At 36.9% G+C, this 14,411-nt stretch overlaps 3 protein-coding genes across 6 annotated transcripts; 2 read left to right on the top strand and 1 right to left on the bottom strand.

Annotated features, from left to right (window-relative positions):
- LOC18786408 (ras-related protein RABA3) lies at positions 58-2,312 on the bottom strand. The gene is made up of 2 exons (XM_007220349.2): positions 1,761-2,312; positions 58-793 (listed from the first exon to the last, which is right to left on the bottom strand). The coding sequence occupies exons 1-2, from the start codon at positions 2,027-2,029 to the stop codon at positions 346-348; spliced, it is 717 nt and encodes a 238-aa protein (XP_007220411.2). The 5' UTR covers positions 2,030-2,312; the 3' UTR covers positions 58-345.
- On the top strand, positions 5,247-6,834 carry LOC18786482. Of its 2 annotated transcripts, none has more exons than XM_007219797.2 (2): positions 5,247-5,954; positions 6,580-6,834. In XM_007219797.2, the coding sequence occupies exons 1-2, from the start codon at positions 5,361-5,363 to the stop codon at positions 6,631-6,633; spliced, it is 648 nt and encodes a 215-aa protein (XP_007219859.2). In that variant the 5' UTR covers positions 5,247-5,360; the 3' UTR covers positions 6,634-6,834. The 2 variants fall into 2 exon arrangements, with proteins under 2 accessions (XP_007219859.2, XP_020413369.1); XM_020557780.1 differs by lacking the exon at positions 6,580-6,834 and adding an exon at positions 6,209-6,483.
- Positions 7,452-14,393, top strand: LOC18787137 (U-box domain-containing protein 44). Of its 3 annotated transcripts, XM_020557779.1 has the most exons (7): positions 7,452-7,956; positions 8,063-8,122; positions 8,639-8,817; positions 8,971-10,352; positions 10,666-10,969; positions 11,527-12,014; positions 12,745-14,393. In XM_020557779.1, the coding sequence occupies exons 4-7, from the start codon at positions 9,117-9,119 to the stop codon at positions 13,741-13,743; spliced, it is 3,027 nt and encodes a 1,008-aa protein (XP_020413368.1). In that variant the 5' UTR covers positions 7,452-7,956; positions 8,063-8,122; positions 8,639-8,817; positions 8,971-9,116; the 3' UTR covers positions 13,744-14,393. The 3 variants fall into 3 exon arrangements, with proteins under 3 accessions (XP_020413368.1, XP_020413367.1, XP_007220280.1); XM_020557778.1 differs by lacking the exon at positions 8,639-8,817; XM_007220218.2 differs by lacking the exons at positions 7,452-7,956; positions 8,639-8,817 and having other exon boundaries at positions 7,970-8,122.

The following is a 14,411-nucleotide window of genomic DNA, read 5'->3' as shown; positions in this document are numbered from 1 at the left end:
TATTCATGCACTTGACTTCTTGTGTTTGAGTCCCCTTCTCTCAATATCGCTTGTGTATATAAAGAAAAATTAAATTCAAAAACCAATCATGATAATTACAATCATATTACAATCGAGAAGACTTATAACTCCAGTGATAAGTTACTTGCCCCACATTCCGCATTTCGGAATGAGAATTTGACACTTACTTTTTCCCTTCAAGGCCTTTAGCTTCTTTTTTACTTGTTACCCAAAATCAAACAAATTCAAAAAAGAAAGAAAAGAAAACATAAATGGCTCATCCTGATGTGGCAGTAAACAAGTTGAAAAATTATACCACCGGCCCCCTCACCTAATACAATTAGATCAACAAGAGCAAGCAGACAATTTCTTCATCTCACTAATTTCCAACTCAGACCCAGAAATAACATCAATTTTAGCTCCTTTAAGAGCAACCCCATTGGATTTGTTTCCATTGCCACATTCCAATGCCTTCTTAGACACCACCCCATATATCTTCTCTAGGACACTAAAGAATGCAGTGTCCACATTCTCACCACTGAAGGCTGATGTCTCAGAGAAGAACAGCCCTTGATCCTCAGCAAACTCAACTGCATCTTCTGTGGGCACATCTCTCTGCTCCCCAAGATCAGCTTTGTTCCCAACCAGCATGATCACGATCGAATTGTCAGCGTGAGCCCGGAGTTCCTCCACCCACCTAGCAACATGATCAAAGGTCTGCCTCTTGGTAATGTCATACACCAGCATTGCCCCTAATGCACCTCTATAGTATGCACTTGTTACTGCTCTATACCTACAAGGACCATCAACAAACATGCTTTTCTTTAAGTATATTTGTCTTTAAATTTTCTCAATTCTTGTCCAAATCTAATAAATAGGATCAACCTACACTCTGTCCCACAGATTTAATTTTGAGATTGGTTCTATAGCAGCAAGTTTTGAATGCACTTGTGCAGTACATTTAATGTTGTTGCTGAAATTAATGATATGCAGAGAGAGAGAGAGAGAGAGCTCAGTACATAACAACAGTACCAGCATAAAATCAGGTTGTTTACCATTTATACAGATCCCTGTGCACATTCATGTCTGTCATCTAGAGAAAAGTAGAAAGAAAAAAGAAGAAGCAGCCTGTATGTCTGTACGTATGGGCTCATACTAAATTACTAATGAACTCATTTTTGTCATGTTGCAAAACTACACTGATAGCAAAAGCACAAAAGCTGGGAAGCTGGTCTTATCTTCATTTGGCACAGTGCCACTAGCTAGACCTAGATCCCAAATCCACCAATAGGGAAGGCCCCTTTTTAATTTATTTATTGCACATTTTGATCAGAAACAAATGTTGATTATGTCACATATACACTGTATTAAAACCTCTAATCATATATTCATAATTCATGTTTCATATACCCTACACAGAGCACAAGTTTTAAACCAAAAAGTATTATATTAATGTGCTTGAACAGTTACATCTGCTTCCATAGTAATGTGGATTATGGATTAGATAGTAATGTTCTCTTCACATACTTACTTACACTGCAGCACAAATAATTATGTTGTCAGATTGTAAATTTAAACCACACATTCTGAATAAAATTAAAATAGTTCGGATTCACAGATTAACAACGCAATCATTTTATATTGTCAGATAGTCTGGGGAAGCAACATTCTCCATGCATTACATACAATAGTGCTTAAGCTTCAATCACCATTCAAATTCAAGTAAAAAAAGTTGAGAGAGAGCTAGAGATTTATAAAACCTTTCTTGGCCAGCAGTATCCCAGATCTGGGCTTTGATGAGTTTGCCTTTAATGGTGACAGTCCTAGTCTGGAACTCAACCCCAATTGTGGACTTGGAGTCAAAGCAGAACTCATTCTTAGTAAACCTGGACAGAATCTGAGTCTTCCCAACTGCTGAGTCTCCAATAACCACCACCTTGAACACATAGTCTATCTTTTCTTGCCCATTAATCTCCTGAGCTACCCTCTGAACCTGATCAGCGTCAACCCCATTCATTTCTTGGTTCATTTTCTCAGCACAACTTAACAATCAATGATCAAAAAGATGATATACAGTGCTCTCTCTCTCTCTCTCTCTCTCTCTCTCTCTCTCTTTGTTTTTCTTTTGAAATTGGACTTGGAAGACTTGGTCTTTTATTTAGTCTAGGATGTCAGTGGGAGCAAGTAAAACAACAGGAAAAAGATTGAGAAAAAGAGGAGAAGACAAGACAGGGTTGTCAATAACAGGTGGAAGGAGAGAGAGAGCTAGAAATGAAAACAATGGCTGTCCCTCTCTCTCTCTCTATCTCTCTTTTAAATGCATAGTGCATTATTAAATCATAAAGTATATTGTGCTGTGCATAATTTGGGCTAACTCTGTCAGTCAAAAGCTGTACAAGTTTTGTTTAATGGTTCTGAAATTGGGGTTTGGGAGTTACTAATTAAAGTAATCCAATTAAATTAAGCAGCATATTTACTTACAAATGAGTCAATTGGGGTTTTCATAAAAGTTGATTTCATCATTACAATACAAGCAAAAATGGATTGGTCTTTGATAATAAACTCACTCATTTGAAGCCAGTCTGAGTGCTTAATGGGTTGGTCTTGTTCATGATCCAGCTCATTTGAATTGAAGCCCTTCAAAAATACTTTCTCATCATAAAATCCGATATGACATTTTACATTATGTATATTCCTCTTATGTTCTCAAAGCGGTAGTTGGGTAGCTAGACATGCACTTGTACGTTTCTCTTAAAATCAATGCTATACATAATAAAAGTACACAGGCAGCTGTTTTTTTTAAATTTATTTGGTTAAGGTCTGTCTCTGCTAAATAATTTAGAGCCAAGATTTCATTTAAAAAATTCTTCAAATAAGTTTATTTGAGAATATTTTCGTAGAGTTTGTCCACATTTTACTTCAATAATCCAACCACCTCTTACCTTTGATCACGAAAAGAAACTCTTTCTACCAAAAAGACTTGAACTCATCACATCTTTACAACAATGTACTTTCATAATAACACTGAAATTCCAACATGTGGAACTTCTTTATGCTTTTCTCTGCCTGCAGAACAATACAACCTTTGTGATGTTTGCACCGACAAAATATTTGATTCAGTGACATTCGTAAGAAATATGAGTGATGATAAAGGGCAATTCTTAGAGGAATATAAAGCAGGGGTGACCCTAGGGTGGTATAAGTGGCGCCATCACATAGGGCCCTCGATTCTTAAGGGCCCCTAATTTTTTTTTTAATACTATATATATGCCAACAAAATGGAAGCTCTATGTGTGTATATATATATATATATATATTAATTTATAAGAATTGTATATATACTATAGCATGCTAAATATTTCCACAAAAGTGTCTGTAGTGGAGTTGGCTTTCCAGCGCGTCTCCACTTAACAGAGGTGCCCAAAGTCTTTCTACTCCTCCCCTATCATTCTTTTAAAACAAAAAAATAAACTTCATGGCTTATTCTTTCTCTTAAACTCTGATTTTGTGGTAAGTAATCATTATCATTCATCAATCTCTCTTTGATTTCAATTAAAAGTGAACTTTTAGAAAAACTTTATTATGAACATTTGATTGATGATTTCTCTTCTAAAAATTCAAGAAGATCAATTTTCAGACATTAGTATTGTACTAGCTGTGTTTTTTTTCTTTTGGGGAAAAAGCTCTCATAATAGTTTTAATTCTTCAAATAAAGACAGCAAATACAACGTGAATGATTTTTGGATAGTCAGGAATGTTTTTGTTGTTGGTTTTGTTTTTAATGCAATATAATCTAATTTGTTAATGACATTTGTGTGCAACTACTCTTTAATTTGTGATTGCCATTTTTTTTTCTCTATTAAACACATATTGCTTATTGGAGGTAGCAAAGGACTTTATAGGGGCACACAGAGCTTATTTTTGTACTAAATATACTAATATTTAACTTTATCAAATGGAAATATTTAAATTTTTATGAATTTGATTTCTGATTATCATTACATGTTTATTGATGGTGACTTTTAGTTATAAAAAAATTGTTTATGACATTAAGTTATGGCAAATTTTTATTTATAGTATTTTCATATTAGATTATAGGAGGCCCCAATTTAAGTTTCGCACAGGACTCTCAAAATCTCAGGGACGACCCTGATATAAAGTTTTGAGCAGGGTGTTGGGACATACCCTTTTGGAATTCTTTAGTATCTATAAATAGAGTAGTCTTCTTGCAATTAAAAAATTGAATTGATTCAGTTAATGTTTATCCATTTGAATACGAAGAGTCTTAGTATAGTCACTGATTATGGTCTGTGAGAGAGTTTCCTACATAATTTGGTTCAAAGAGTCCTTATGAATTGTAGTAATTCTTTCACAAGGACATGAGTCGTTGTATCCTAGGAGGCGAGCGTCAGTAACCATAAGTACCTATGTGGGGCGTCATTCATTTTAAAGTCAGAGTGTCCAACACTTGCCTCGACTCAATTATTTAAATTCTTCTAATCCATCTTATGTGATTTTTTTTTTCCATATTATATAAGTATGCATTAATTTTTAAGTTCGAATTTAATAATTATTTCTGAATTTCTGTGTGATTAAAAATAGCAATTAGACCCTTTTTTTTTTCAACAGAGGGGACACCAACCAATGCTTGTAGTTATTGCTACATACATGAGCATTGCTTTAATATTGTGTTTGGGAAGGCCTACCTACAAGTTAACAATGTGGAACTTGTTTGTATGGCATTGATCCATCAAGGATATGGGAAAATCCACGATGAAAATAGCGGATTGAAAACTGAGTGATTGAAGAATGGATCCACATTTTCACAGATTGACTAAAACAAGAAAAATTCACGTATAATACTAAGATTTATGTGCTTCACTTTTAACTATAATTGAGTACGTACTTCTCAAACGATCTTTTGATGTCAAAAAATATATATGTTGGGATAATTTCTCTACCACTCAAGGGATTAGCTGCATTTTTCCTACTTTTCTCCTCTCCATGCTAAATTAGCATCCACCATTTTTCCAGCACATTTTGCAAAATATTACAAGTTTACCCAAATATGAAATTACATGTAAGAAAAACTGTTCCGCGAGCACCGATGTACCACTTGATTTATGGGCTGGAATGGGCTGGGTTTAATGGTATTGCTTAATGGCCTATTTGTGAGTGGGCCCTCACAGCTTACCAACTGCCAAAGTTTTACTCCGCAGCTTGCAAGCTTGCAACGTACAAGTCAATTTGAATCACAAATAATAATTCAGAGAAATTGCTTTCAAGGCAGTTCATCTCCATTTGTTGACATTTAGTGGCTGACCTGAAAGCCTGAAACTTATCCTCTTCCTCTCTCCTCCATGGATACCCTGTCAAGCTCTGTCTCAACCCTCAAAGTCCCTACCCTTCTTTCATCAACATCATCTCGTGAGCTCCATCAATTCAATCCTCAAAGTCCCAGAACACACAAACTTCCTCCACAATCCCACCTTCACTCCACCACCAAACCCAACTTAATCTCCAACAAAACCCCCTCTTTCTCTCACAAGCTTGTCTCTTTATCTTCAACCCCCTCCTTCTTGAACTCCTCTGCAACCCTCTCTCTCAATTCTTCATCATCCTCTGATCTCCATAGAAAACCAGCAACTGGGTATGCCGCTGCTCTGCTAGACATAGCTCAATGCAACAGTTCTGTTCATTTGGTTGAGAAGGACATTCAGAGGTTCTTGAAATTGCTCCACAATAAGCAAGTCCAAGCTGCCTTGGCCAACCCTTTTGTGGGTGAGAAAGAAAAGGGCCAAGTAGTGAACTTGGTGGCAGAGAAAGGGAGATTCAATAGGCATTTGGTGGGTTTGGTGAAGATGCTGGTTAGGAAAAATAAGGTGGGGATTGTGAAAGAAGTGTTGGAGGAGTTCCAGAGGATTTACAGTGAGTTGTCTGGGACTGCTAAGAAGGTAAAGAATTTGGTTCATGAAAGCTTACTTTCATTTGCTGTATGATGCCATAGGCAATCCAAAGAACGTAAAGATTGCAACTTTACAATCTATGACCAATGCAAAAACTAGTTGTGCTGTATGAATGCATAATATGGCTGTCCAACATTCAAATTGGATATCCAAATAAGTTTGTAAGCTCATCAAAGCTCATATTTTTGATAATGTTCTGGATATTCTTGGTGATGATCACTCTCAGTTTCCCACAATTGCAGAAATGCCCAAATTTTTTTCAATACTAGAATGGATCATTTGGGGCAGGAGGAGAACAACATTTTACTTGTTGGTCGTTTTTGAACACATCATATAATGCTTCACCAATTCAGTGAAATTTGTTAATCTTCCCGGAAATGGATTGTGTTGGTATAAAATTTTAGATTTTGTTGAAAGAGAGACAATGATCATACCAAGTACCTAAAAGAAAAAATTGGGATGAGTAGATTTTCTGTAATCTGTTGCACATTACAAATTTTACTCTTTATTTTGTAAATCCATTTGAATTCTTCTCTTTAGCTTTGAATTCTTCATCCATGGACCTTTCTTTGCTTTCCACTTTTCACCATATGCTGCTTCTTGAAAATTTCAGAGGTTCATGACCAGCATTCAGCTGGGTGTAGAATATGATGGTGGGTGGAGATAATCATGATAGTCCTGGGGATTCGTCAGTGCATTATAATGCAGCAAAAAGTTGATATACTTTCTGCGTTGTATTTTACTACACTTCAGTAAATCATATATACGATTAGTGGGGGCAAATAATGTCTTAAAAACGACTCAGCACAATGTGCCTTAAAACATACCAATGGTAATTTTGTGTTAATGCACAAAAGAATTCAGTTCATGAGAGAGCTTATTTCTTTTTGCTGCATGAAACCCCGTTATTTTGTACAACCGTTGAAGTATCACCACGTCACAAATTTGTATGTGAAATGACAATAAGTGAGAATAGATTTCTAGTTTAAAGGATTAAAAAAGTGAAAATAGATGTGGATTCTCTCCAGATCGTTTCAGCTTTTTCGATGGATTATGTCACATGAGAAGTTTTACTCATGTCTGTTATATTGTTATTAGGATAACTCCTTTAATACTATTACTTCTATCAATCTAATAAAATTTTATCGCCTGATGTGGATAAAATAATAAGAAAGTTAAGAAACAAATCATTAAATAGAAATTCAGTTTTTAATGAAAAAGATAAAGGGAAACGTTAAAATTATGGGTCATGCTAGGGAGACCAACTTTAGATGCCAACTTGTGTACCAACTCTCTAATAGAGGTGGAACCCACCAATACAATGGGTCACAGACTCTATTAGAGAGTTGGTACACAAGTTGGTATCTAAAGTTGACCTCCCTAGTATTTTCCTAAAATTATTCGAAAACTATATGGCAGCTTAACCCTGGGGTGGGGACGACATATGAATTGAATGAATCGAATGGGAAAAAACAAATGCAATGGACAATAAGTGCGTTTTAAAGTTCAAAAGATTTTTTTTTTCTCTTTCTGTGGAAAAAGGAAAAACGTGATTGACCAGTGAGATGGCAACGGGCCTTCTTTTATTTTTTTTGGTCGAAAACGTGTTTAAGAACTTCTTTATACTTTTCAAAGACGGACGGCAGTGGCATGGTGGTGTTTTCCAAAGGCTAGATAAGCTGCGAGCTATTTTTGTTTTACCTCTGGAACGAAGTTGGGTATTTTTTTTTTTTTTGGTCTCATCTAATCTTCAAGTTTGATATAGTATTTCAGTCAACGGTCACATGAGCAAAGACCCAGAAAGATAATTTCTCCATTTTACTTCTGTGAAAATTTGACTCAGAAAAATCCTTCAAGGAAAAGGTCAAGACTTGGGACTTGGGGGAGAGAGTCTCCACTTGGAGGCAACAAACTTAAAGACAATTTATTTTTCAGATTGCAACTTTCCTAAATTACCCAAAAACAGAAAAGAAGAGAAAAAAGAGAAAAGGTATTTCTTTTAATCCTAGTTTTCAAATTTCCTTTCCATTTTTGAAAGGCCTCTGTGGTGAGTTGATTGATAATTTTCACGGGAAATTTCGGTGCATTTTCTGCAGAAATTGTGTTGAAAAGATTGATGGTGCTGTGAATTTTGATGGGCATAAACTCTTTCCCAGGTCTGTCTCTTAAACTTTTTCTTTTTGAATCAGTGAAGACTTTGTTGTTGACTAAAAGGGTCTTGGCCTTCTGCTTTATTGCATGCTTGCTGTTTAATGGGGTCCTTCTGAATTGCAATTTGAGCCTAAATTTGAAGAAATAAGCTGGAAATTGAAGCATTATTGATTTCAGTATATTGAATTAGGACTAGAACTTACTAGTATTTGTTTCAAGTTTCTCTGACCAGAAAAAGCAAAAAAACAGTAGCTTTCTAGAATGGTTATGTATGTTAACTCTGGTTGCTGAGAGAAAGTAGCAAAGAATGAATGGTTATGTATGTTAACTCTGTTTGGTTGCTGAGAGAAAGTAGCAAAGAATGAAAGGGTTTTTATGGGTACAAAATTTCATTATTTTTTTAATGAAGCAAGGGAATTAGACTGAGTAGACTTATTGCCAGTACAAACTTATAGCTGAGCTTAATTTCAGTCTTTCCTTTGTTGATAAACAAAACAAAACGATTTTCCCTTTGATGGCAGAGGAAACTGAAGGTTAGAGAAGAAAATGACAGGTTCAGTGTTACTCATGTCTTTTGGTTTCTGTACAATAATGGAGACTAATGGTTGGATTAGGGACATTGAGCGGAACTCTCCATATCTCAAAATTACGAAAGAATACAAGACTTAATTGTTAATTCTCAGCAACCAAACCGAAATTTGTATGTGACTTTTACTTTTGTGTGATTTTCATTTCTGCCTGGTTCTCCATGACTGAATGGGGAGTTGGTCCAGATGTATATGAGTAAATAAATTCAAGTATAATCAATGTAGTGTAGCAAGACTAAGACTAAGCAAATACTCTGATATTTCAGATTGAAACTGAATGCATGGCATGAAAACTATTTTGGATCAAAAGCTTCTGGTTGTTGTCCTGCAAGAGGGCTTCTGCCACTTTTTGTCAATTGTGCAGTCAAATGGGAAATGAGGATCTCGCTTGCTAGTTTCAGTGAGTTGCAAAATGTTGGCAGTGGACTTGGTTTCAAGTGCTGTATCTGCTCCGGCTTCAGAAGTCATTTCTCAAACAGTAGAGGCCATTTTTGAAATTGTAGCTGCTGCCAATGATGTCCTTGTTAAGAAGGATACTTTCAAGGAGCTTGCAAGTTATGTGGTAAGGGTAGTCCCCATCTTAAGAGAGTTGAACAAGAAAACTGTTGTTCATTCTGAGAGCTTGAACAATGTTATGGAGATTCTTTACCGAGAAATCAGAGCTGCAAAGCAACTGACTCATGAGTGCAGCAAGAGAAACAAAGTGTATCTCTTAATGAATTGCCGTAATATAGTTAAGCGCCTAGAGGACATAATGAGAGAGATCAGTCGGGCTTTAAGTCTTCTTCCCCTGACTTCTCTAGATCTTTCATCTGGCATAATTGAAGAAATTGAAAAGCTTTGTGACAATATGCAGAGAGCTGAGTTCAGGGCAGCAATAGCAGAGGAAGAGATTTTGGACAAAATTGATTCTGGAATCCAGGAGAGAAATATGGATCGTTCTTATGCCAATAATTTGCTGGTTCTCATTGCAGAGGCAGTTGGAATCTCAACTGAGAGGTCAGTGTTAAAGAAGGAATTAGAGGAATTCAGGAGCGAGATAGAAAATGCCCGGCTGAGGAAAGACCAGGCTGAAGCTATACAGATGGAACAGATAATTGCTCTATTAGAAAGGGCTGATGCAGCTTCATCTCCTAGGGAGAAAGAAATGAAGTATATCATTAAGCGGAAATCTTTGGGTGGTCAACCATTGGAACCGCTTCAATCATTTATTTGCCCAATCACCAGGGAAGTTATGGTGGACCCTGTGGAAACTTCTTCTGGACAGACATTTGAGAGAAGTGCTATAGAAAAGTGGTTTGCTGATGGGAACACATCGTGCCCCCTGACCATGACTTCTTTAGACACATCAATTTTACGGCCCAATAAAACTCTGCGGCAATCAATAGAAGAATGGAAAGACAGGAATACTATGATTATGATTGCTTCCTTGAAATCAAAACTCCAGTCTGAAGAAGACGAAGAAGTGCTTCATTGCCTCGGTGAACTACTAGATCTCTGTAAAGAAAGAGATCTGCATAAGGAATGGGTCATACTGGAGAACTACATACCTATTCTCATACAACTTCTTGGTGTTAAAAATCCTGAGATAAGGAACCATGCTCTTGTGAACCTATGCATTTTGGTGAAGGATAGTGATGATGCGAAGGTAATACTTTGCTTACCTTAACTACATCGTGTACTCTCTCTCTCTCTCTCTCTCTCTCTCTCTCTCTCTCTCTCTCTCTCTCTCCCTCTGTGTTTTTATATATAATGCCTAGCAACAGACGCACAAGTCTGTAAAATGCCCCTTGTGCAGTAATATTCTTTTAATGAACAATGATGTTCTTCATTTGCCTACACAAAAAGAAAGAAGAAAAACATGCGCTTATTATTTGTAGTAATAAATACATTTTATTTTTCTACGTTATCTCTTCTTAATTCCCTCATGTATGGCTATAACCTTATAGTTAATGTTGCAGGAAAGAATTAACAAAGCTGATAATGGCATTGAATCTATTGTTCGTTCACTTGGCCGCCGTGTTGAGGAAAGGAAGTTAGCAGTGGCGTTACTTTTGGAATTATCCAAAAGCAATCCGATAAGAGAGCAAATAGGGAAGGTTCAAGGTTCCATACTCCTATTAGTTACCATGTCCAACAGTGACGATAATCGGGCTGCCAAAGACGCACGAGAACTATTGGAGAATCTATCATTCTCTGATCAGAACGTTATACAGATGGCAAAGGCAAATTATTTTACACATTTGCTGCAGCGTCTCTCTGCAGGTTCTCTTATCTTCTTTCATAATAATTTCTTTTGTACAGGATCTTTCTTCTTTTTTTAGGTTGTATAATAAGAAGCCCCTCATGCAGATTGTAAAATAGATCTTTCTAAAATAATGTTGCAACCTTTACTAAAATAACCCTACAAGTTCTGGGTTCAAATTCATTGTTGCAACCTTTAGTATGATATGTAATGGTTCCTTCTGAATTTTAGCATTGTATGTGGTAAAAAAGGTTAGCAATCTTAGTTTTATCACTACAACATGTTCATCAGTGATCCAAGTTTACGCTTGATTCAATAGAATTCCAATAGTTTACATGTTTGCTTCCTTGAATATGATTATGTTAAATTTAATTGTATGTTAAGAGATCTTTTGGTGTGGTTTATGAAAGCTTATATGTGCTCTATCTATTTTATGTTTATATTTATCGAAAAATTTAGCCTTAGGTATGGCAATGTGATTTTCAGTTTGTATGTTTGCTGCAGTTTATGTGTCAACGGTTCATTTTATGAGTAATGAAGGTTTGTTGCTATAAAATTGCCATTTTTTTATATTCAGGACCAGAAGATGTGAAAATGGCCATGGCATCAAATTTGGCAGAGATGGAGTTGACTGACCACAATAAAGAATCTTTGATAGAAGGAGGAGTACTGTGTCCACTTCTGTATTTGGTCTCACATGGTGACATTCCAATTAAAACTGTGGCTGTTAAAGCTCTTAGAAACCTCTCAAGCTTACCTAAAAATGGTCTGCAGATGATTCGAGAAGGTGCAGAGCGCCCATTACTTGACCTTCTTTTCAATCTTAGCTCGTCATTGTCAAGTTTGCGTGAATATTTAGCAGCCACAATTATGCACCTCGCCATGTCAGTGTCTCTAGAATCCAGCCAGACACCTGTTTCATTTTTGGAATCGGATGAAGATATTTTAAAGCTTTTCTCTTTGATTAACTTGATGGGGCCTAATGTACAGAAAAGCATTATTCGCACCTTCCACACCTTGTGTCAATCCCCCTCTGCTATAAGTATCAAGACCAAGTTGATACAGGTGTGTGTTTTATTCTAGAAGACATTTTTATTTCAATAAAAATTGGTTTCCTGCCTACACGAGTCTACTAGTAGAATGTTAATGGGATCTCGAAGTTTGAATGGCATGAGAATATCCAAGGGTGGCTAGTCTCATAAGAAATTGGGAGGTAGTGCAAAGTCCTGCAAGCTGAAGCTTCGCTTAATGTTATTTCTTAACAGAAAAGACCTGGAAGGGAAATCAAACTGAAATAACATTAGGTGAAGCTTCAAGTTGCAGGCCTTTTTTTGTTGAGAAACTGCATTGAGATTCATGTTTTGCAATTAGTAGTCATCATCAATCAACTTTCCTAAATCACACTCGTGAAAACTTTAACAACTAGGGTAGTGTTTGCCCAATTTGGATTAATGATGCACATTCGAAATTCCCATAATAATGAAAAAGAAACTCATTGAAGGTTTATTAAGAGAAGGTCGTGTTAATAACATTTTCTGACATCTTTTTTAGTTCTTGTCTCCTCCTGATGGGTTTACCCCATGTTGAGGTTGATTATTTTCAACCCTTACGCTGATACACTATGAAGTTAGAAAATGTAAACTCAGGTGCAGCCTATTGAATTTTAGAGTTTAAATTCCTAGTTCCATTTTTACAATTATCTCAATACTTGGAATAATAACATCTTTACCAGACGCTAACTTGATTTACTCAGCTTCTGGTAGATAAGCTTTAACTGATTTGGTTACTTTTACAGTCCTCCGCAATACAAGTATTGGTTCAGTTGTGTGAGAATGATGACCTAAACCTACGAGCAAATGCTGTAAAGCTGTTCTCTTGCTTAGTAGAAGGTGGCAGTGAATCCACCCCCATCCTGGAGCATGTGAATCAGAAGTGCATTGAGACTATACTCAAGATCATCAAAGTTTCTGACGATGAAGAAGAGATTGCTTCTGCAATGGGCATTATCTCTAACCTTCCAGAAATCCCCAAGATCACACAGTGGCTTGTGGATGCTGGGGCACTACCTGCCGTATTCAGTTTTCTCCAGAATGGCAAGCAGAATGGTCCCCATAAGAATCAGTTGATAGAGAATGCCGTTGGAGCCATTTGTCGTTTCACTGTTTCAACAAACTTGGAATGGCAAAAGAGTGCAGCTGAAGCTGGCATTATACCCTTGTTCGTACAGTTGCTGGAGTCTGGAACCTCCTTGACAAAAAAACGTGCAGCCATATCTCTTTCTCGATTTTCAGAGAGTTCACCACTGTTGAGCAGGTCTTTACCTAACCGCAAAGGATTCTGCTGCTTCTCGGCCCCGCCAGAAACTGGATGCCCTGTTCATGGAGGAATATGTAGCATTGTTTCGTCATTTTGCCTGGTGGAGGCTGATGCAGTGGGACCACTAGTTAGGATTCTGGGAGAACCTGATCCTGGAGCGTGTGAAGCTTCTTTAGATGCACTATTAACTTTAATTGAAGGTGAGAGACTGCAGACCGGTAGTAAGGTGCTTACAGACGCAAATGCCATCCCACCTATAATAAAATTTCTTGTTCAACCCTACCCTAGTTTGCAGGAGAAGGCTCTACATGCTCTAGAAAGAATGTTCCGGCTGCTGGAGTTTAAACAGAAGTTTGGATCGTTAGCTCAGATGCCTTTAGTTGACTTAACTCAACGTGGAAGTGGTAGTGTTAAATCTATGGCAGCTAGAATACTTGCTCACTTGAATGTGCTTCATGATCAGTCTTCCTATTTCTGAAGGAACTTCATGGTTACAGCTACATATGTCAATGATTTAGAGATCAGGCATAAATTCACTTTTATGCTTTAAACTTCACAACGATCTCTAAAAGTTACCGGAGGACTTGCCATGCAAAGCTATAGACATGGGAGCCCTTCATATTTTTATAAGCATGGCTCTCTGGTCAGTATGTCATTATCTGGTTTCAGTGACGTGTGATTGGATGGATGCAATTTTATTTTTCGAGTCGCAGCGTCAAGATCCGAATGAGAATTTAAATTCTGCTGCTGTTGGACCAGGGGGAAGTTGGTTTGCGGCTCATACATGTGGTGCCGCAGGAAGTTGGTTTCTGTCTGTGTATTTGAAGCTTGATATGTGTATAATGGTGTAAGGAGAAGATAAATCAGTGTAAGCCATCACTGGTGGACTGGTAAGGGAAGCTGAGGCCATTTTTTCAACCACAATTAAATTCTTTTCTAATATAGGATCTGGATTCTTTCTTGTGTATACATAGGAAAAGAAGTTCAAAAATTCAAAATAAATTTTCAGGTTAATTTGTGTCCTTTAGAATAAGTTATGTTGTCTATGCAGTATATGCTGAATGTTTCATTGAAGCAGCTGCTGAAAAACATATCCGTCATTTAGGACTTGGAAGATGTTTGAATCAATTGCCTTTAACAACCCAG

Source organism: Prunus persica, chromosome G2 (genome assembly GCF_000346465.2).
Source record: "Prunus persica cultivar Lovell chromosome G2, Prunus_persica_NCBIv2, whole genome shotgun sequence".
NCBI classification, from domain to species: Eukaryota; Viridiplantae; Streptophyta; class Magnoliopsida; order Rosales; family Rosaceae; genus Prunus; species Prunus persica.
The sequence above is the reverse complement of the archived record's forward strand: the minus strand, read 5'-3'. Positions and strand labels throughout refer to the sequence as shown.

Coding starts and splice junctions, on each gene's coding strand:
- LOC18786408 (XM_007220349.2), bottom strand. CDS start 2,029: ATGAACCAAGAAATGAATGGGGTTGACGCTGATCAGGTTCAGAGGGTA. Junction 794..1,760: donor GATACTGCTGGCCAAGAAAG/GTTTTATAAATC, acceptor TGGTCCTTGTAG/GTATAGAGCAGTAACAAGTG.
- LOC18786482 (XM_007219797.2), top strand. CDS start 5,361: ATGGATACCCTGTCAAGCTCTGTCTCAACCCTCAAAGTCCCTACCCTT. Junction 5,955..6,579: donor TGTCTGGGACTGCTAAGAAG/GTAAAGAATTTG, acceptor TGAAAATTTCAG/AGGTTCATGACCAGCATTCA.
- LOC18787137 (XM_020557778.1), top strand. CDS start 9,117: ATGTTGGCAGTGGACTTGGTTTCAAGTGCTGTATCTGCTCCGGCTTCA. Junction 10,353..10,665: donor AGGATAGTGATGATGCGAAG/GTAATACTTTGC, acceptor TTAATGTTGCAG/GAAAGAATTAACAAAGCTGA. Junction 10,970..11,526: donor GCTGCAGCGTCTCTCTGCAG/GTTCTCTTATCT, acceptor TTTTATATTCAG/GACCAGAAGATGTGAAAATG.